Here is a 19,607-nt window from a genome sequence, read left to right as displayed (position 1 = left end):
ACACACACACACACACACACACACACACACACACACACACACACACACACACACACACACACACACACACACAAAGAAAAATGAAAGAAAAAGGGCTCTATTGAAACATTGATGGAAGCGAACTATTTCCACACTTGTGCTTTTTAATCACCACGGCGTCTTTTTACGGCACATCCACGTGTTCCCCTCAGACGTATTCACATGAATTAGCGAGCAAACATGCAAACAAAGAACTTACTGCAAACGCGTCACCAAATCCCCGCAGATGATTCCATTGATAGCATCTTGGCAATTTGTGGCCAAGTTGTCCCCACTAGAATGGACAAATGAACATGTATTTCCTGGAAAACTGCAAGCGCGTTTCAATCACGTTGATTGGGATGAACTCCTCCAATTGGAGTGATGCCGAATGTGAAAAAGCAGCCATACAAAAATAATTGACACTCCTTTCTCAAATATGCAAGAATATAGTCCGCTGTGTTTACAGCATCACAGCCACGGATAAGTCTGAGCTGAGAGAGCCGCCAGGCAGACACACGCCCTGACAACTGCTTTTGTTTGAACAGGGGGATTCCTCTCGCTGGCTCGCTCTATTCCTCCCCCCTCTCTCTCGCTCTCTCTCTCTCTCTCTCTCTCTCTCTCTCTCTCTCTCTCTCTAACATCTCTCTTCTATCTGTTGCTGCGCAGCAACACGTAGCTCTACCACTGCACCACCCACCTCCCTCCACTTTTAAAAATCAGGGTGATGAGAGGACGACAGTTCTTTTAAGAGGAGTCACCACTGACCCGGTAGCACGCATATAGACATTGGGCAAACAGGTGTCAGTAAATATATAAGAGCATTGTCGAAAAATAATAAAAGCGCGCAGGCAGAGCAGACGACCCCGTTTGTCACGTGCAATGAGCACAGTCGATGGAACTGGGTTTAAAACGTACAGCCCGCTTTTCGTGCATTTATGACAACAATTACAGTGGTGCCTTGACTTACGGATTTAATTCATTCCCAAGCTTGTAAATTAATTCATAACTCATCGGCATCTATGCCACACTTATGAGGTATTCGGATTATTTTTGCAAAGGTGAAGCGCACACCAACACAGGGTTGTTTCCAGTATTAGAGGGAACTATGCCTTTTTATGTACTGTACATAGAAAAAAGGTGTGGATCTTCAAGTTCAGCTCAATAAAATGGTAGTTAAAACAAAAGTGTTGCATTTATAATTTTGGTCGTGTATAACAAAAAAAAAAAGTTTGTTGTTGGTCTTGTGACTGGCAGGCGACAAGTCTGGCGTGCATTGTGCTTCTCGTCCAAAGTCAGCTGAGATCGGCTTGAGTTCACCCACTCAACAAGTGCTACGGGTGTTTCTTGTTGCTTCAGATGTGTTGATTTCTACCCAAATTAGGCAACAGCGGGCTCGGTGCTTGTACACTGGGGTTCACCCAAGTAGACTAGATGCTAACCTCCCTCTGCCTTGAGGTGAGGATACGGGCCCTGACTGTTGTTTGTGCCTATTCTCCAAACATTAGCTCAGAAGGCCCTCCCTTTTGCGAGTCCTTGGGGTGGGTGCTACTGAGTGCTCCTGCGGGGCATTTCTCTCGCCCTGCTGGGAGAATTCAACACTCATGTAGGCATAGCACAGTGAGACCGGGAACATCACCAGCGCCCTCATGTGGAATATCATCCTCAAACGTCATGGTGTCCCAAGTGCACCTGGCAGCAGGAAACTCTTGGGCGCAGGTAGATGGTGAACGTTGTGATGTGCTCGGACTTGCAGCCGCATGCCTTGGACTGTCAAGTGAAGCGAGGCTGGGGTGTGTTTGTGCCAATGGTGAGGGAAGATGGCGGTCTGGCCTGGCGGATGTATTGTGTGGGTCTGCTTGGAACATCTGGCAGAGTCCTCTGTTAGAAGGAGCTTGAATATCTACCACTGGCAGAACTTACACAACATGGTGTTATTATGCTATTGCGAGCCTCAAGAGAATAACCTTATCCTCTCACTCACAGTTTGGAGGTATTTGCAAGCTCAACGATAGCCTCGAAACCACGCACAACTACAATGTCGAAGCATATCAGATTTTCTCTATGAATCCCCTTCGCTCATGGGATTCTTCGCCGCTTGTGTGGGAATGTTTCTTCTTGCTTGTTTGGGTATCATCATCCTTGCACAGTGTTTACCTCATGTTCTATACGGCGCTGCTTATATGTTCACGACTGTATATTTCATCGCTATGCTTGGCGATGCAACCTAATCCCATGTCGGCACCAACATCTCTTTACTGCTACATTCCTGGATGCTGTTAAAAGGTCACAACATTTAGGATTTGACTCCTAAGTGATAGCCGGCCGAGATTTTTTAATTGGGTTTTCCCTCTTAACCCAAGTTCTGACAGCACACAGTGGAAAGTGCACGGTCTTATTATTTTGCCTCAAACATGTACAGATTGTCATGTCAGATTTGGATCACATACCAATCTTAGGGCCGGTTTTAGATTCATTTGTTCTGACCTAATTTGTATCGATCTGCTCAGTTTGAATAAACTCTCTTGGCAGGTTTCCAATCATCTTCCCCAGTAAATATAAAACAATTCAAAGCATAATACACATCTTTAGTGAGGAGGCATACCCTCGATAGTGATTAGGTCATTGAAGTTTCCTGAATCAAATAAAGAATAAATTGACTTTAAAAACAAAGAACTAAATGAATGTATTAATTGTGATATTGAAAATATTTTATTGGTATTCGAGAATTTCTCTCCAAATAATATGAATTCCATCAACCCAAAACATAAATAATATGCCTTGTCGTGAACTTGATGTACACCTCAGTCAACAGTCATAAACGTCACCCTTTCTGAACATCGCGGTTCTGCATACACATGAGAAACACCATTTAATACCTGCTTTTATCACTCGTTTAGATGAATGTAATGGACTGTACACCTTACACAGCAAAACGTCACTTTCACGACTTCAAATTGTCTATTAGTTCGCCTTCTAACTAGATCAAGTAAATTTGACCAGATAATTCTCAACTTCCGGCCCCTCGACTGGCTCACTGTGCACCTTCGTATTGATTCTAAAATTCTTGTGGCTGCGTTTAAATGTCTTCATAGTTTGGCCCCTCAGTGTCTGTGTAATTTGCTGGTGCCATACTCCCCATCTCGTTAACCGAGGTCGGCGGATCTGGCTCTTCTTGTGGTTCGAAAAACAAAAAAAAAGTGCTGAAAGGTAATTGGGACTTTTCAGTAGCTGCGCAAAGATGGTCTCCCTCTGAAAATCAAACCGAGGTCGGCGGATCTGGCTCTTCTTGTGGTTCCAAAAACAAACTGCTGAAAGGTAATCGGGACTTTTCAGTAGCTGCGCAAAGACGGTCTCCCTCTGAAGATCGGACTTGCCAATTCACTTTTGAAGTTGTTGCTAAAAACTCATTCATTCTCATTGCTATTTAACTCAGTTTGTGAGTTGACTTTTTGGACTATTTTTAGGCTTACTGTAGTCTTCTGTGGCTTTTTCTTGTTTGTTGTGTCTTTGTGCCTTTTTTTTCGATCAACATACAGCCATTTGGTTGACTGTGTTGTTTTTTTAAAGTGCGACATAAATAAAGTTGGATTAGATGGGAGTTTGCCTTAACTCAGAACATTGTCAGTTTGGGGAATCTCAGTTGTCATTGCTTATGAACTCTGGGCATGGACAACATTTGGCTTGAAATATTGAAGGCTCGAATTTTTATTGGATTGTCTTCGCTTGCCGGCCTTTATAATGTGTTGTGGCAGTTTGATATATAGTATGATCGGTCAATTAAATTTAGAATAAAATGTGATGTGTTCCAACAATAACCTCTTGCGGGAGTCTTTTACTGCATTGGAACCTTGATTTAACCCATTAAAAGGCTGGAGGGGTGGTCCAATAAAGTCGATTATGTATTCTTTTAAAATTGAAGTACATTTTTGCAGCCTAGAAACGCCTGATGCAGTACAAAATAACTGTACTTTTTTCATTGCATAGAAAACGCAGAGTAGAAGATAAACTCATTGCAAATTCATATTAAAAAAAAGCTTGAAACTGTTTGAAATGTTTTCAGGTTTATTCAAACTGACCTAACTGGTGCTGGGAGAGATATGGTTGCATTCATGAACCGTGACTTTAGTGCGCTTCCTTGTTTTCACCTCTGTTATGATTGGACGCCATAGAGAAAGGCTTGAAAACAAAACTAACAACAAAAAAATTATCAATTGTATACTCTACAAAAATCAGGATAGCCTGGTCCCAAATCAGCAACAGCCATAGATATGAACAGGTAGATTCGCCCTTCATGATGCTAAGCTAATGTCCATGCTTTCCATTGCCTTTGACGGATATATTTACCCTGCCATCATGGCCACCACGTAAACACATTTATTAGCCGATCTAGTCTGTGTGGGATATATATATATAATTGGGGATGTCTGTATTGTGCATCTCCTGGCGGCACACAAAGAGTACCACAATAGATGTCACAGGAAGTATTGTTGAATTACTATACAGTCAAACCTCGGTTTTCGAATGTCTGTTATTAACCAAATCGGATTTCGACCAGAAAAATTCAAGATTTTTACGCCTCGGATTATGATATATATATATATATATATATATATATAAAACAGCAGTGGGACAAAATGGAAACATGTTATTCTGTTGATTGCACCATAGTCCCAGTAAATGCCAGCACTCTATTCTGGAGATGACAGATTTTGACAGTGACTGTAAAAAGGGGCTTTTGGAGTGAACTGGACACTATTTTCTGTCTGTTAAGTCCAAAATCCATTAAATCAAGGTTCCACTGCATTCATATAAGGGCTAATAAAGTGACTCCATCTGATTGTCAAACTGCCAAAGCCTGCCCTGAACTGGACTGGTTGCTCCATGACATCACAACTCTCACTCTCTATCAATCACTTGTTTTTCAATGCCGGAGGGGGTTTGTGATGAGCATAGTAACATCATTACAAAGGATTAAATTTTTTCGTGATTATACATGAATTGTGCCTCATCCACCATTGAGTTGCAATCATATACTTAAATGTGGGTCAGACCAGTGTAGGGCATTCATATTACCATCGGATTCTAGTTTTCAGTCCACTTTTTCTTCAATCAATAATGATTACTGTGATTGAAGTCTGATCACTCCTACTCCTCCCCCCCAGCTTTTGTGTTTCATTCTGCGTTGCTGTATTTTCTTATTCACTGTGTCATTTTCTATTGTTCTTTTAATCCTGTCGGTGCATAAAATAAAACGTGTTATTACATTTTTAACTCCTTCATACAGTATATGCGTGTTCGGGTGATTTTGAAGGTTGGTTATTGAAATCGGGTTTATTAACAATGTTTTCATTTACATAACACACGTGAAGAGAAAACAATCATCCATGTATTGTGTGCCTTTCACAGTGTCCTGAACACATTGGAGCAGTATAGTATAAAAGGATGGTGTAGGGAAAGATTAGGAGATAAAGATGTCAGTTGAGGATGAGACCAAGAGGAAGAAAGAAAATGAAGTTTTCCACTCCTTCAAAATCAGAGGCGTAGGCTCGACAAAGAGTGCGTAGGAGTCTTTTTATGTCGACTACATTTGCTGCTCCTGAGCTTTTTCTCAACAAAAACCTCACTCCTTCCTTGGCTTGCTTTTTTTCAACGAACACAGTATTCAGCCTCTGTTATCACTACCTTTTGATCGCTGCCGCATCTGTTGTTCCCCACTCGGCTTTTCCTCATGTTTACCCTCTGACATTGTTCTCAATCAGGAAGGTCAATGAACAGCGATATTTTGCACTCCTCATTTGGTGTGATGTGAAGCTCTCTCCATAGCCACAGGGCAAAATGGCACCGACCAAATGCATGAGATAATCTGCCATTTAAAGCTCACGCTGATTGTCCATCAGCACATGTTTAGAAACCTGCAGTGTCTTGAGAAATTTTACGACATTGTCATTCAAAAGGGGAAGTGGTTCAGTCATGTAAAGTTTGTCAATTCAAATAAAGTATGTTTTCCTCTATTGTCCCATTTCCCTTTCACGCCGCAGCAATCCCGTCAAATGGCTGTCGTTACTGGAGTAAAGCGAGCTGGCAGACTCAAAACAGAGCACAAAGAATACATTTTGTGAAAAGAAATAAAAATATGACGTGCCACCGATTCACATTGACTTCACAGGGTAGAGTGTCATAAGTGCACGTTGAGACGTGCCACCGATTCACATTGACTTCACAGGGTAGCGAGTATCATAAGTGCACGTTGCGGGAGCAAAATATAGTCTGCATCTACAGGTATACTGTAGCTCTGATCATAGTAATGTATGTAACGCATGCTCTGGTTGCAAGCCTCTGGGAGCTGTTATTGTTAATATGAAAAGATAAATCTGCCATAATACCGGCATGGCTAACAGCAGAAAACAAATGTTCCTCACAGAAATAAAGCAGCATCACTCAGTTAGTTGATATGAAAGGGCACTCCTCCATATTTTCTCATTCTATCTCTTTGACCACCAGCAAGCAGATCTGCACCTGGACCCATACGGAGAAGACATGTCTTGGCTTCATGTGCAACATTTGTCGAGACGAGCCTTGCTCTTTCTACTTTTCAGGTACAGATGAGCTTCCCAAAAGGGGAAGGACCATTGAGGATTCAGACACACCTGTTGACTGTTGACGGGAGCATGAGAAGCCCGTTCAAAGATATCAGGTGGCTGTTTGGAGTCTTGTCAGAAACATTGGAAATGCATCACAATTAAACCAAATGTGTTTAGCATTTCCCTCATTTCCTTTATACTATAAATGTACAGGTATATTTGTTATGTATCAAAAAGAAGTAAAATGTTTTCAAAGCATTGCTGAAAATGTCAATTATGCTCTCGGACATTTACTGTATGTAAACACACCAATCTAATTACATTTTGGTACCTGAAAACCATATCCAACCTGCATTTGGACAAGAGCTGGAAAGATCCAGCCAAATGTACAGACACACTCGCGAACGAGATAAAACCCAAAGTTATTTGTTGCTCACAAGTGTAAATATATTTTATGAAAGGTTTTCATGGGACAACAGTGAAGGAATGACGCTTTGCTACAATTTAAAGGTCAGCATAGAGTTTGATTTTCCCTCAAAATAAATCTAAACCACTGGCAACAACCCTTAGCAAGCCCTTAAGTGAAAATGTGAAAACTGTACCCTAATTCATATTTCATTTATTTTATTTGCATTTTTCTAATCGCCTTGCCCATCTTCATGTGGAGCAGCATTTTATTTATGTATTTATTTTTGGGCAGATCCTCAGAGTTAGTTCCCATGAGGTGCCATATTGAACTTCCAGTGACTTGTATCAGGGACTGCTCTGCAAATCTGCTGATGTTAATCCAACACCGATGGGTGTTCATTTTAACACGGGCAAAGTTGTCTATATGCATCCACATTGCCTGGTGTTAAAGTAACGTTTACTCAAGTGTGTCACAGCAACAAAATGTAGTGTTGACTGTGCAGGGATAATGACACAATTGAGTGTTTAAAGTAACACTAATGTGTTCATGAAAACACTACACAGCGTGGGGGGAAATCACGCCAAACCATTAGAGGATTTCATCCATTCAACCATTTCTTGATTTGCTTATCCTCATGAGGATCGCGAGTGTGTTGGAGTCTATACCAGGTGACTCTGTGCAGTAGGTTGGGTACAGTCTGAACTAGTTGCCAGCCAATCGCAAGGCACACAATGAAAAAACAAACATTCACACCTGGGGAAATTTTAGAGCATTCAATCAATCTACCATGCCTGTTTTTGGAATGTGGGAGGAAACCAGAGAAAACCCATGCAAGCATGGGGAGGACATCTGAACTACACCCAGGAAAGCTGGAGCCAGGATTCAAACCTACGACCTCTGTACTGTAAGGCGGACGTGCTAACCAGTCGAACGCCGTTGAATTGAAATCTGCCAGTTTGCCAACTGGCAGATTTCAATTCAAAACCAATCAATTACAGACCATACAAAAGTGGCTTAAAATTAAATATTTAAAATATCGAGGAATAAAATCTCTGCCTCATTTTTGATGACCAATTCGGCCGCTCCTATTTTTTAATGTTTGCCATTTTGGTGGTACTTGAAGAGTCACTATTTTTTGAGGTGGTATCTGGGTGTGAAACGTTTGAGACCCACTGGTCAAACACAAACCCAAATCATATTTCATATGTCCCCTTCAGAGACAGTTTATAGTCTACCTTTGTAAACGTGACAAACGGTCCCTCACATCACTTTGCCATCCTGGAGGTGCCCACGAGGTGGCAACATACAGTATCTTACTGTAATTATGAACTATGAACTGTAAATATGAACAACCATTTTGATTTATTTTTTTATTTTTCCAAACTTTTAAACATTTTGCTATGCCAGAACACATGCACCTGATCTCCAACTTCATCCAATAACAAATAAAAAATATTGTAATAAGGTTCAATTAACCGTATTACAATATTTATTATTATTGTTAAATTTATTTTTTTAATGTAAACAATAGTAAACGCTTTGAACTTTAAGATAATGATCTGATTTTAATAAAATGTATATATGTCTCATGTCAATAAATGATGTAATTCACGAGCTCCAGCGTCTGTTTTCTCACTCTTATATGCGAATTGTCTAAAAGGATTAACAAATGCATCAATTCTGAAAAGCATATTTTAGAATATGTTGCGTTCAATGACACCCGTATTTGTGCGCATCATAGAAACGTGGGACTTGTAACCAAATTACTGTGCCTCGTCATGATGGCACTAGCGTTTAAATACTTTATTCTCTCTAAATGTATTCTCCGCTCAAAATGTATGGTAATTAGCGCCAGTTGGTGAAGGTGTTCATATTTCCTACGGCCGCAAAGCAATCAGATGTGTCAACAAAAAGTTAAGTTTGAATAAATGTGTCCCTTGTAGTGTTGCGCTGCGGCGTGGGCAGAGGATGCACGGCATGGAACGGGCTGAAAAGGGGCGGCCAAAAATGTAGAGAGGAAAACTGTGCAAGACAAAAATATCTAAACTGTTGTACAATATGATGGCAAATTTAAGTGTTTCGTGGGACGCTCTTAATTTGAGTATCGCTCTGGCTCACCGGGCTGAAGTAATGGAAAATCCACTTCAGGTACCGTAAATGTTGCTTTATGTAAAACATTAACCATGATTTACAAAAAGATAACAATGAACATTATACTTATGCATTAACCCGTGGAGTAATACAGTAGTCAGCGAACACACGAAACAGGTGTGTCGAGGGTTTTGATGTCGAAAAAGAAAAGTGCGAAGAACACATTTTTGTGGATGTTTATCTAACCAGCATATTTCAGTGCTTGGGATGAGAGTCGATCAGCATGGCACACTTGACTTAGTTTTTGGTCGCTCTCGTTTTTAGTTACTGCAAAATATTCTCCTGTGTGCACAGCACCATAGATTTCCAATTTGATTCTAATTTGTGCTGCGGATGGGCATTTGACACCTTTCATATTTTTCTTGTAAATTCCTTTGCTGATTTAAGGCTTTTGGGTCGTCATCATGCTGAAAGGTGCAGCATGTCCTCTTAATTAAGCCTGGCGGTGTTGTGCCGAAAAGCGACTGATGTTTGATGCTGTTAATTCCGACACTTCCACATAGAGAAATAACAGGCCAAAACTCGATATTGCGATAACAAAGCTCCTTTGTGAAGACGGTGTTCTTTTGGTCATGTGCATTGTTTTCGCACCAAACGTATTTTGGCAAATTATAGTCCAAAGGTTCAGCCTTGGTTTCATCAGACCATAGAACATTTGCCCTCCTGCTTTTAGGAGACTTGATGCATGTTTCTACAAGATTTAGCCAGGCTGGTGGCTTTTGCTCTGTGTTCTTGCTTTTATTCTCCCTCTCTCCAAAATATTGGATGAAACAGGGACATGAATGATTCATCTTGGTCTAATATTTTCATAGGAAAAGACGGCCTTTTTAAGAGGTGTTTATATAATTTTTTTGTTTGTTTTTTTATACCTACTGTGTCTACAGTGGTTGTAAATTGATGAGTGTAGTGACAATGATCCAATGACCTCTGTTTCAAATTAGGCCTACCGTAGAGGTAAAAGGAAAGTTAGGGGATCTTTTTTCATTTTTCAAGATGTCGCCTCACTGCAAGCCATATGGAGCACTTATGCTCGTAAAATAAATTAATCTCTCCAGAATGCTCAGTGTTGTCTCTAAAGCTTTTTATGGAATGAATATTGGAAGCCAGCCAGCACAAAGATATATTAATCCTGACTTCTGTCACTATTTTCTAAAGTGATCACGGCTACACTGTTGTATAGAATGTCCCTCTCTTTAGACTTTACTCCGTAACTTACTGTCCGAATACAGATAGTTGATGCCTTTAACAGTTGGTACATGCGTGTCATTGTTTTGTCAGTCGTCTGTCTTCCCACCTTTATGTTCACATTCTTCTCGTGCTTATCTTCTCGTCTAATTGTGTGTTCCTCTGTCTTGTCGTGTGTGACATTTTGGGGTGGCAGAGAGGAGAGTAACAGAGGAGGCAAGAGAGGCACAAATAGTGAGTAATGACTCACGGGTGGGCGTTAGAGAATGGATCTACTGTAAGAACCCTGAAGAGCTGGATAATGGTCCCAGCCTCCTTTGTCCCAAGCTACCCACTATGCCAGTGAACATCTTAACAATATCATTCTGTCTTACCACCTCAGCTAGCATCTGGAGTTAGACCGGTTTGCAGTCGCGTGCATGAAATTAAGTGCAACGCACCCCAGTCAAAGAGCTTATCCAGTTGGTTTCATTAGTCGAGTCGCATTAACGTATCTCGATAATGAGGGTAATGGTGCTTAGTGTTATTGCTGTTCACCGCTTCACTGAACAACAGATGATGTATTCCTGTAGGGCATCGACAAAAATAGCCATCCATTTTCTGTACCGCTTATCCTCTTCACGGTCATAGAGAGCTGGAGCCCATCCCAGATGGCTTAGAGCAAAAAACAAACTATGCCCCGGACTAGTCGCCAGTCAGTCAATGGGCACGTGTACAAACAGAAAACCTTTCAGACTCACATTCACACTGCCACTGAGGGGGAATTGAACCCGTGCTACCTGTATGGAAGTCAGGCCAGTGAACTGTTACACCAACAATGACTAAGCCAAAAAATAGAAAAAAAAAATCTTTTTAAATCAACGGGTCAAATGTATGTTCCCAAAGGATTTACACTATAACTGGTTGCCTTTCATTCAACCTTTGTGAAAGCTAATTGTGATGTTGGTTTGACAGCAGGAGGAGCATTTCATTGAGTTCTGAGGAAAAGTGCTTTAAAGGGAAGCTAAAACAAACGTTTTTAAATCAAGGATACAGTGCGTGTGCTTCAAACAGAATAATGAATAATTGTAAGGTGAACGCCATGTTCTAAATCATTCTCAGTCGCAGAACGGAAGTGAAGCAAACCAACAGTAGCAGATTGCCTGCTCGCACAGTGCCACGTTGAACTGTGTCACTGACAGAATGCAGGGAGCGATGGATTTACTGATTTGAGCCGCTGTACACAAAGGTTGGGATGCAAAATGTGCAGCGGTTATCAGAGGAAGTGTAGATCAACTTCTTTTACATGGAATGAAATTGTGGTAAGGAATTTGTTGTGACTTAATTTTTCAAACTGTGTGTTTTCTTAGTAAATAAACACGTCACATTCTCGCAATTCCACACTCTGAAAACACCTCAAAATGACGAGCCCATAAGTGAGTACATCAAGGTCGATGCAATGTTTCAAACATTTTGTTGATATGCTTAAAATAATTTGCGGTGCATTGCAGAAAATGTGCACACCGCTGTTTATAAGGTGCAAGAGGCAGGTAAGGATGACAGCCAGTCAGCTGCTGTAAAATTCAAAAATTTATCATGTATTGTAATAATAATAATAACAAGATCTATAGCATGCACAATTCAACTGTAAGTGAAACACACAAATGAATATCCAACTAGTATAGTGGTGGCAGCGTAATGCTTTTCTTCAGCTGCAATATGGACTTTTGCCAAGGTGGAGGAATGTAAATAGTGTGCTGCTTATTCCTAAATAATTTAAAATGAAGATACCAACCATCGGCATGGCGTATCAGCATCAGACTAGATTAATTACCAAACTGAATCCTCAGTGACGATGTTTCAGTTCACTCGCTTGACTTCCATGCAGGCAACGTGGGTTCAGTTTCCACACATGGACGGTGCGAATGTGAGTGTCAAATGGTTGTCAGTATGTGCCCTGTGATTGACTGGCGACTAATCCAGGGTATGTTCTGCCTTTCTTCCGACGTCCGCTGAGCCAGACTTGAGTTCACCGTGACCCTGAACAGCATAGGAGGTGAAGAAAATGAAATGGCCCTTCCTCATTATTGTCAATTCTGCTGTCGCTCCCCAGCACCTCCAAACAGGATGTGGATGGCTTCATGCAGAGGTCACCTAATCCTTGACTTGCACAGATTGCTATTGTGAGTTGCACACAAAGGGCCATGTTGTGCCCTTCCGCGGAGGAGGATCCGTGCACTCGGTCATACCGTTAGCTTCCAAGCCCATTTTGCTTCCTTCATCTTTTTATATCTCTTGGCTTTAAATGTGTCTTAGCGGGGGTGGGGGGGGGGGGAGATTTGATTTGGCAATTACATTTTGGTCTTGTTGTGCAAGTGTTGGCATTCGTCCGCATTTAGAGTATATGGCCAAAATTAATAACGGGTCGGGTGGGCATTTGATTTTAAATTTCCAGACTACATACAAACCGTTCACCTGCCCATCTAAGGGCATCTTTACTGACTGAAATGAAAGAATCTCAAGAAAAGCAACAGTGTTCCCCTGCGCATAAAGACTGAGCGTTGTTGCGAACAGTGAAAAATCAATGTGTTATTGACACCCCCCTTAAAACGTTCATAATTGTGTAGTACCTCTTGAGCAGAAATATATCCCGTACCTGGCTGTACCTGAAAGAATGTTTCCAAATGGTTGGATGCCAATGCAACTCCATTGGAATCCGCTGCAAACAATGTGAACCCAATTACCGCCAGCTAATGGTTTTCAAAAACAAATTGCAGTAAGATGAAGGTTTTATTATCAGGGGGGGTTGAGAGGGTGTGAGACTTGCTATTGGACTTTCGCCATATCTGAGGTTTTATTATTGTTCGATGCAAAAACTGGAAGTAAAGTGTTTTCACCCCCTTTGCATTATTGTTACTTTTATACTTAAAGTAATTTTGAAACCATTTATTTTACACGTTACTCTACAAAAGGTTGAGTTTCAACTTCACCTTCAGGTCTATAGTACACTTCTACTTGAGTAGTGAATGGGAATACTGTACTTTTGATACATCTGACCATTAGAATGATTTTAAGATGTGAGTTGATGTGAGATGCTACACAATGTCGCTTCAAAGTAAGACTATCAAATTTAATCAATGCTGCACACACACACACACACACACACACACACACACACACACACACACACACACACACACACACACACACTGTTTAACTAAACTCAGTCCTAGAAGCGCACTACCCAGCCACCCGGCAAGCTGCATTCTACCCCCTCCTTCTCGCAAATCCTGTTATACCACTGATACACTATGATCATCAAACATCTTCCCACTTTTAGACAAAGCCATAAACACAAGTCATAATCCTGTTTGCTTCTGGCGTGGCTCATCCTTGCTTTATGTGTTTAATAAGTCAACAAACGTACATTATGAAGTCAAGGTAAATGTCTAGCAGAGAGCGCAAAGGAAGTAGAATAGAGAGAATAACTGAACATGCGTAATATTGGCTAAATTGTTAATTCGGAGTTCAATAATTAGCCCCCAGTGTGTATTAGTGTAGATTTTAACTTGAGGGACAGAAATGGACTTTGACTGTACCCTTTTTTTGGTGTGTGGTAATAAGTCAACAAACGTACATTATGAAGTCAAGGTGAATGTCTAGAAGAGAGCGTGAAGGAAGTAGAACAGAGAGAATAATTGAACATGCGTAATATTGGCTAAACTGTTAATTCTGAGTTCAATAATTAGCCCCAAGTGTGCATTAGTGTAGATTTTAACTTGAGGGACAGAAATGGACTTTGACTGTACCCTTTTGTGTGTGTGTGTGTGACAGAAATGGACTTTGACTGTACCCTTTTTTTGGTGTGTGGGTGTGTGTGATACTGTGTCTTGTTTATGTGTGAGTAACTTCTGAGAGAGGCATGTATGGCACTGTTCCATGTGAGTGCTTCCCGTCTGTTTGTTGCATATTAATGTAAAGGAAGAGAGACTTTGATATTCCCAAAGTATCAACTGTCAAGTGAGGCACATATGCAAGCACTCGTGCTTTTGAACAGGATTTTCACAATCTTCTATGTGACTTCCACAAAAGTGACAGCTGGCACGGCAAGAGTTTCAGTATTGTGGGAGTTGTTGTGTGACTAGTAGAGCGTGACCTAATCTCCTGGCTGTTTACGGTTTGTCTCCACAGGAATATCTCCTAGGAATCATCATCTCCATATGTGGGAACGTCCTCATCAGCATTTCCCTCAATATACAGGTAGGATGCTCCGCAATCCTGCTATCCGGCACATGAAATGACTAAAATTCAATTTGTTTTAACAGTTTGGTGCAAATCTCCGACAGCGTAGCCTGAGTTCCACAAAATTATGGAGCAAACGTGTGGCCTACTGATGTGTTACAAGTGCGAGCGAGGGCGTTTCAAGAAGAAGCCTTAACCATCATAGCTTGACTTTAGTTGAACACTGTCATAGGTACAGTAGACGTAACAATCTCTTGTTTGTATTTGCAATATGCTGGACAAATAATTGAGGCCTTCATATAAATGGTATTTTAGTTATTGATTGTTAAGGAGAAATAATTTAACTAATTATGACGATCTTGTTAAGGTTTGTATGTGACCCCAATTGCACAACAACAGGCAGGTATGGTGCAAGCCAACATTTGGCGTTGTTTATTAGTCTTGTACAGGATGCGAAACCCTCACTCAGGGAAAAAACAGGGACTTTCTCAAAAGTTCAGGAAGAAGCACAAGGAGTCCACAAGGAAATGTCTGTACAGGAAACGAAAACTTCAAGAGATGCTAACAGAGCTCACTACAGGTGGTAACGGCACAAACTTGCACCGAGGACTGGTTTGGGAGCCAACTTATACCAGTCCAAAGGAGCAGATTGGCTACAGGTGGGTGATGAGCTGACGAGTATCAGGTGTGAAGTGCAGAGCACCCTGGCTCAGGAGGCTGCCTGGCTGGCCCCTCCCTAACAGATCTGACCAAAAAAACATTGTCTGGAAGTTGGTTCTTGGCAAAATTTGAATAGGTGAACAAAAAGGTACTCTGAAAATAGATATTTCAGTTTATTATCAAGATTACGATATTTATTTGAACTGTATTGTTTTGGCAATTGTTGTTTCCTCGAATCCGCTTCAATGCCTCAAATGCATACCTGATCACCAGACCCGTCGCCAGACCCCATCCTTGAAATGCATGGGGGGCAATTTTGATCTCCAAGTATACCCTAAAGACAGCACTTGCTTTGCTCCAACCATTTGGATATACAGTATTTGCGTAGCACTGCCACTTCTAGTCAATACTCTTGAATGGCACCATTTCTGACAACCGCTGACATATATTATCATAGACGTTATTTGCAATACATCTACATCGATGCCATCTTGGGTATGTTGATGCCGCAGTTGAATTGGGTGTGGTAAAGTCAAGCTAATTGTGAAGATGCCTCATTCACTTGGTCCTTGGAGATCTATCATCATGCAAGAACTCACCGGATTAATACCAAACCATTGCTTTTGCTATTAAGTCATTCTAACTCCATTTTATGAATTTTATTTGCCGATTTTATGGCGGATACAATGGCCACTTCAAATATGGTGGATGTGCTGACATATCGCTTCTAATAGGTCACCCGGTTCAACAGGTGTCTGCAGCAGAAATTAAAAGGGGGAAAAAAAAAAGGAAATCAACCTTCATTGTAGATGTCCAAAGGGTTTGTGGCTCCCATGGTTTCTTTTATGAAACGGGTTCAAATGGCCTTTTAGTTGCCAACACCAATGTAATATGTCTGTCCTCACTTGCCGTACTGTGATGCGCCCCGACAGTTTTAATGCGTAATGTAGGAGACTAAACATCGCCTGTCCGAAAACTGCGATCAATTGTCACCAACATGTATGTTGACATCTCTACTATGCTCATACAACAACCTCTGAAAATATTTGAATGATGGCCCAAGTATTACAGATTTTTGATACAGATGGCGTTTTCCTCTCTATAGAGGCCCTCACGCCCATCAAATCCAAAATATTGGAGCAATATTTTTAGATGTTGATATAGGCATACATTTTGGTGACTGACATATTAAAGCGACACAAGCTTTTTTTTTTTTTAACACCTTGTTGAGTATGAGATGGCTACCCCAAGTGCCAATCTACAGCAGTGCCCTCGGCTCTCCTTATTTACAAATCCATAAATATTTTAGAGGTCTGCCGACCAGCTTATCAAAATAAAGTTGAAGTTAAAATTGATGTAAAGTGACTGAAAAATCTTTTCAACAGGTGTAACTAACTGAGGTCGAAACAACAATTAAAAATATAAAATGCTATGCAAATGCAGTTTTCCATTGTTTGGGCACTGTAAGCTGATTTCTTGAGGAACGCGTCCTTATTCGGCTTGAAGAGCTTCACAACTCATTGATTTGCTTAATTGGTGTCATGCCACCTCTTTGATTAAATGCTAATCAGCTGAAAGTTTTGTGTTAATATTAACAGCTGCGCAGCAACCCTGTGCTGACATATTCCTGAAAGTGTACACTGTGATTTATTGCCAACAGTGTGATGTGCAAGTGTGTTTGATACAAGTGTTTACTACATGGATCTGGAGCTGCCGCAAACCCATTTTCCCTCTCCTCCGAACAGAAATATGCCCACGTCTGTCTGTCCCAGCGAGGCTCCAAGCCTTACTACACCTCTGTGCTGTGGTGGTGCGGTCTGCTTCTCATGGGTGTTGGTGAACTGGGGAATTTTGCGGCCTACGGCTTTGCTCCAGCATCCCTCATAGCCCCACTGGGATGTGTGTCTGTCATAGGTAAACCGTGACCTTCTTACACACTCATTTTCCATTTTGTCAAAGGTAGCTCGAAAGGCTGTGTTTCAACTTCTACCATTGCCATTCATCATGCAGTATGCCTTGTAAACCATTCCAATGACGGATCCGTTTGGATGGTAACGGCATTTTTATTTGGAAACACAACTGGCATGCAGCAACATCACATACGACAGAAGAGACCAAACCATTGTTTATTCAAGCAACAAAATATTAAACGAGGGCAACATTGCTCACGAGTATATATTCTCTCTACTCTGTGGTGATAATAATAACTATTCCTGCATCTTAGTTGGAGACCTTCTCCACTTCTTGCTCTGAAATTCACGGCATCTTGAATTGAAGAGACAGTCCTGAAAACCTGGAGTCACCCCCACTCACCCATGTTTAAGATGCTTATATTGATATTTTATATTTTTAATTTCTATTTATTGATATACTTTTTGTCTTCTACTTTCTCCCTTTCATATTTTTTCTGCTGTAAATTGGGAATTTCTCCATTGTGAGACAAATAAAAGTTTCCTTATCTTATCTGAAATCAGTCGAGCTCATTGCTGTCTGACATGTAGCAGTGAAGGCGCGCAACTTTAACTTCAGACCACTTACCTTGATGATGTCAAAAGTCATTAAAAAAACAACTGCTTATTAAAAATGTTTGCTAGAGCGGAGACACAAAAGATGATCTATGCTCTCTATTCATTGTATTAACAGCCATTGGAATACAGTCATACCTCGGTTTTCGACCATAATCCGTTCCAGAAGGCTGTTCGAAAACCGAAACCACACTCTTTAAAAAAAAATCTTTATTGAACACGTCTGCCCACAATGGAACGCGACACGAGGAAGCGTCACTTCCTCGTCTACCCGAGAAAGCGTCACTTCCTCGTGTAAGGAAGGCGAGAGGAGTCAAGTGGCGAAGTCAAGTGCGCTCAGTTTGGTCGAGAACCGATTTTCGGTCATAATCCGAGGCATAAAAAACTCTAAATTTTTGGTCGAAAACCGATTTGGTCGAGACCAGAGACGTTCAAAACCGAGGTTTGACTGTACAGTACTTGAAAATGCTGATTTTCAAAATTCAATGACATTTTGTATATTATATGGACTGGGCAGCACAGTGGAATCGTGGTTGACACATCAGCCTCACAGTCCTGAGGTTCGAGGTCGAATGTCAGTACAGGCCTCCCTATGTGAAGTTTGCTTGTGCGTTTTCTTTGGGTACTCCAGCTTCATCCCACATTCCAAAGTCTTGCACATGAGGTTAATTGAAGACCCTAAATGAAGTGTGAATGTCAGGGTGTATGGTTGTTTGTCTATACTGTTTTTGCCCAGTCAGTCAAAATCAGCTGAGATAGGCTCCCCTGCAACTCTAATGAGGACATAGAAAATGAATGCATGGGTCGATGTTCACATTTACTTTATCAAAAAAAAAAAAAGGAAATGGTAATAATTTGTAATAGTGTCAAAACTGTTGCCATCATAAAGACTTCATGAAATAAATAACCAATGTTTTAGGTGGGCAGCCTGGTGGTCAAGTGATTAGCACGTCGACCTCACAGTGCAGAGGTGGTGGGTTCGATCCCGCCTCCGGCCTTCCTGTGTGGAGTTTGCATGTTCTCTCCGTGCCTGTGTGGGTTTTCTCCGGGTAATCCGGTTTCCTCCCACATTCCAAAAACATTCATGACAGGCTAATTGAACACTGTAAATTGTCCCTAGGTGTGAGTGTGAGCGCGGATGGTTGTTCGTCTGTGTGCCCTACTGCCCAAAGATGGCTGGGATAGGCTCCAGCATCCCGCGCGGCCCTTGTGAGGATAAAGCGGATCGGAAAATGGATGGATGGATGGATGGATGGATGTTTTAGGTAAGCAGCCCGGAAGCATTTTTAACTGTCACACAAATGTAAAAACAAGATAACCTCTATTAAGAGGAACGCATGAAAACACATAAATCTGTGCCACAACTATGATAACAAGTATATGATAACTCTGAGTCACACATGGCTGCTTTGAAATGTGAGCCGGCTTATTTCACAGTACCTGCGTGGATTTTCTTCTCCAGTTGTTAAGGCTGGTCCTTCTTTTCGGATAAATGTTGCCAAAAAGACACTAAGAGAAATCAAAGCAAGTGCGGTTAATCCTTTGATGCGCTTTTAGCTTTACCTCGATGCATCTTATTTGTTCAATAATATATTGTACTGCTTATGCAACTAAGCGGCCTGGTGATCCAGTGGTTAGTGCGTCGACCTCACAGTGCAGAGGTACCGGGTTCAATTCCAGCTCCTCCTCCCTGTGTGGAGTTTGCATGTTCTCCCCAGGCCTGCGTGGGTTTTCTCCGGGTACTCCGGTTTCCTGCCACATTCCAAAAATATGCATGGCAGGCTGATTGAACACTCTAAATTGTCCCTAGGTGTGAGTGTGAGCGTGGATGGTTGTTCGTCTCTGTGTGCCCTG

General features: G+C 41.4%; 2 protein-coding genes across 2 annotated transcripts in view; one reads left to right on the top strand and one right to left on the bottom strand.

The window, feature by feature from the left end:
* The window catches only part of kcns2 (potassium voltage-gated channel modifier subfamily S member 2), a 2,805-nt gene extending 2,226 nt beyond the window's left edge, over positions 1-579 (bottom strand). Inside the window, exon 1 of the mRNA XM_019856208.1 lies at positions 239-579. The gene's annotated coding sequence lies outside the window, so the exon portion shown is untranslated. The remainder of the gene's footprint in view (positions 1-238) is intronic.
* An 8,369-nt stretch (positions 580-8,948) lies between these two features.
* The window catches only part of nipal2 (NIPA like domain containing 2), a 21,616-nt gene continuing 10,957 nt past the window's right edge, over positions 8,949-19,607 (top strand). Inside the window, exons 1-3 of the mRNA XM_019856307.1 lie at positions 8,949-9,159; positions 14,518-14,586; positions 16,974-17,142. Of these exons, the coding sequence (XP_019711866.1) occupies positions 9,070-9,159; positions 14,518-14,586; positions 16,974-17,142 (328 nt within the window). The 5' untranslated portion in view covers positions 8,949-9,069. The remainder of the gene's footprint in view (positions 9,160-14,517; positions 14,587-16,973; positions 17,143-19,607) is intronic.

The sequence above is a fragment of the Hippocampus comes genome, unplaced genomic scaffold (genome assembly GCF_001891065.2).
Source record: "Hippocampus comes isolate QL1 unplaced genomic scaffold, H_comes_QL1_v1.1 scaffold327, whole genome shotgun sequence".
Lineage (NCBI taxonomy): Eukaryota > Metazoa > Chordata > Actinopteri > Syngnathiformes > Syngnathidae > Hippocampus > Hippocampus comes.
The sequence above is the reverse complement of the archived record's forward strand: the minus strand, read 5'-3'. Positions and strand labels throughout refer to the sequence as shown.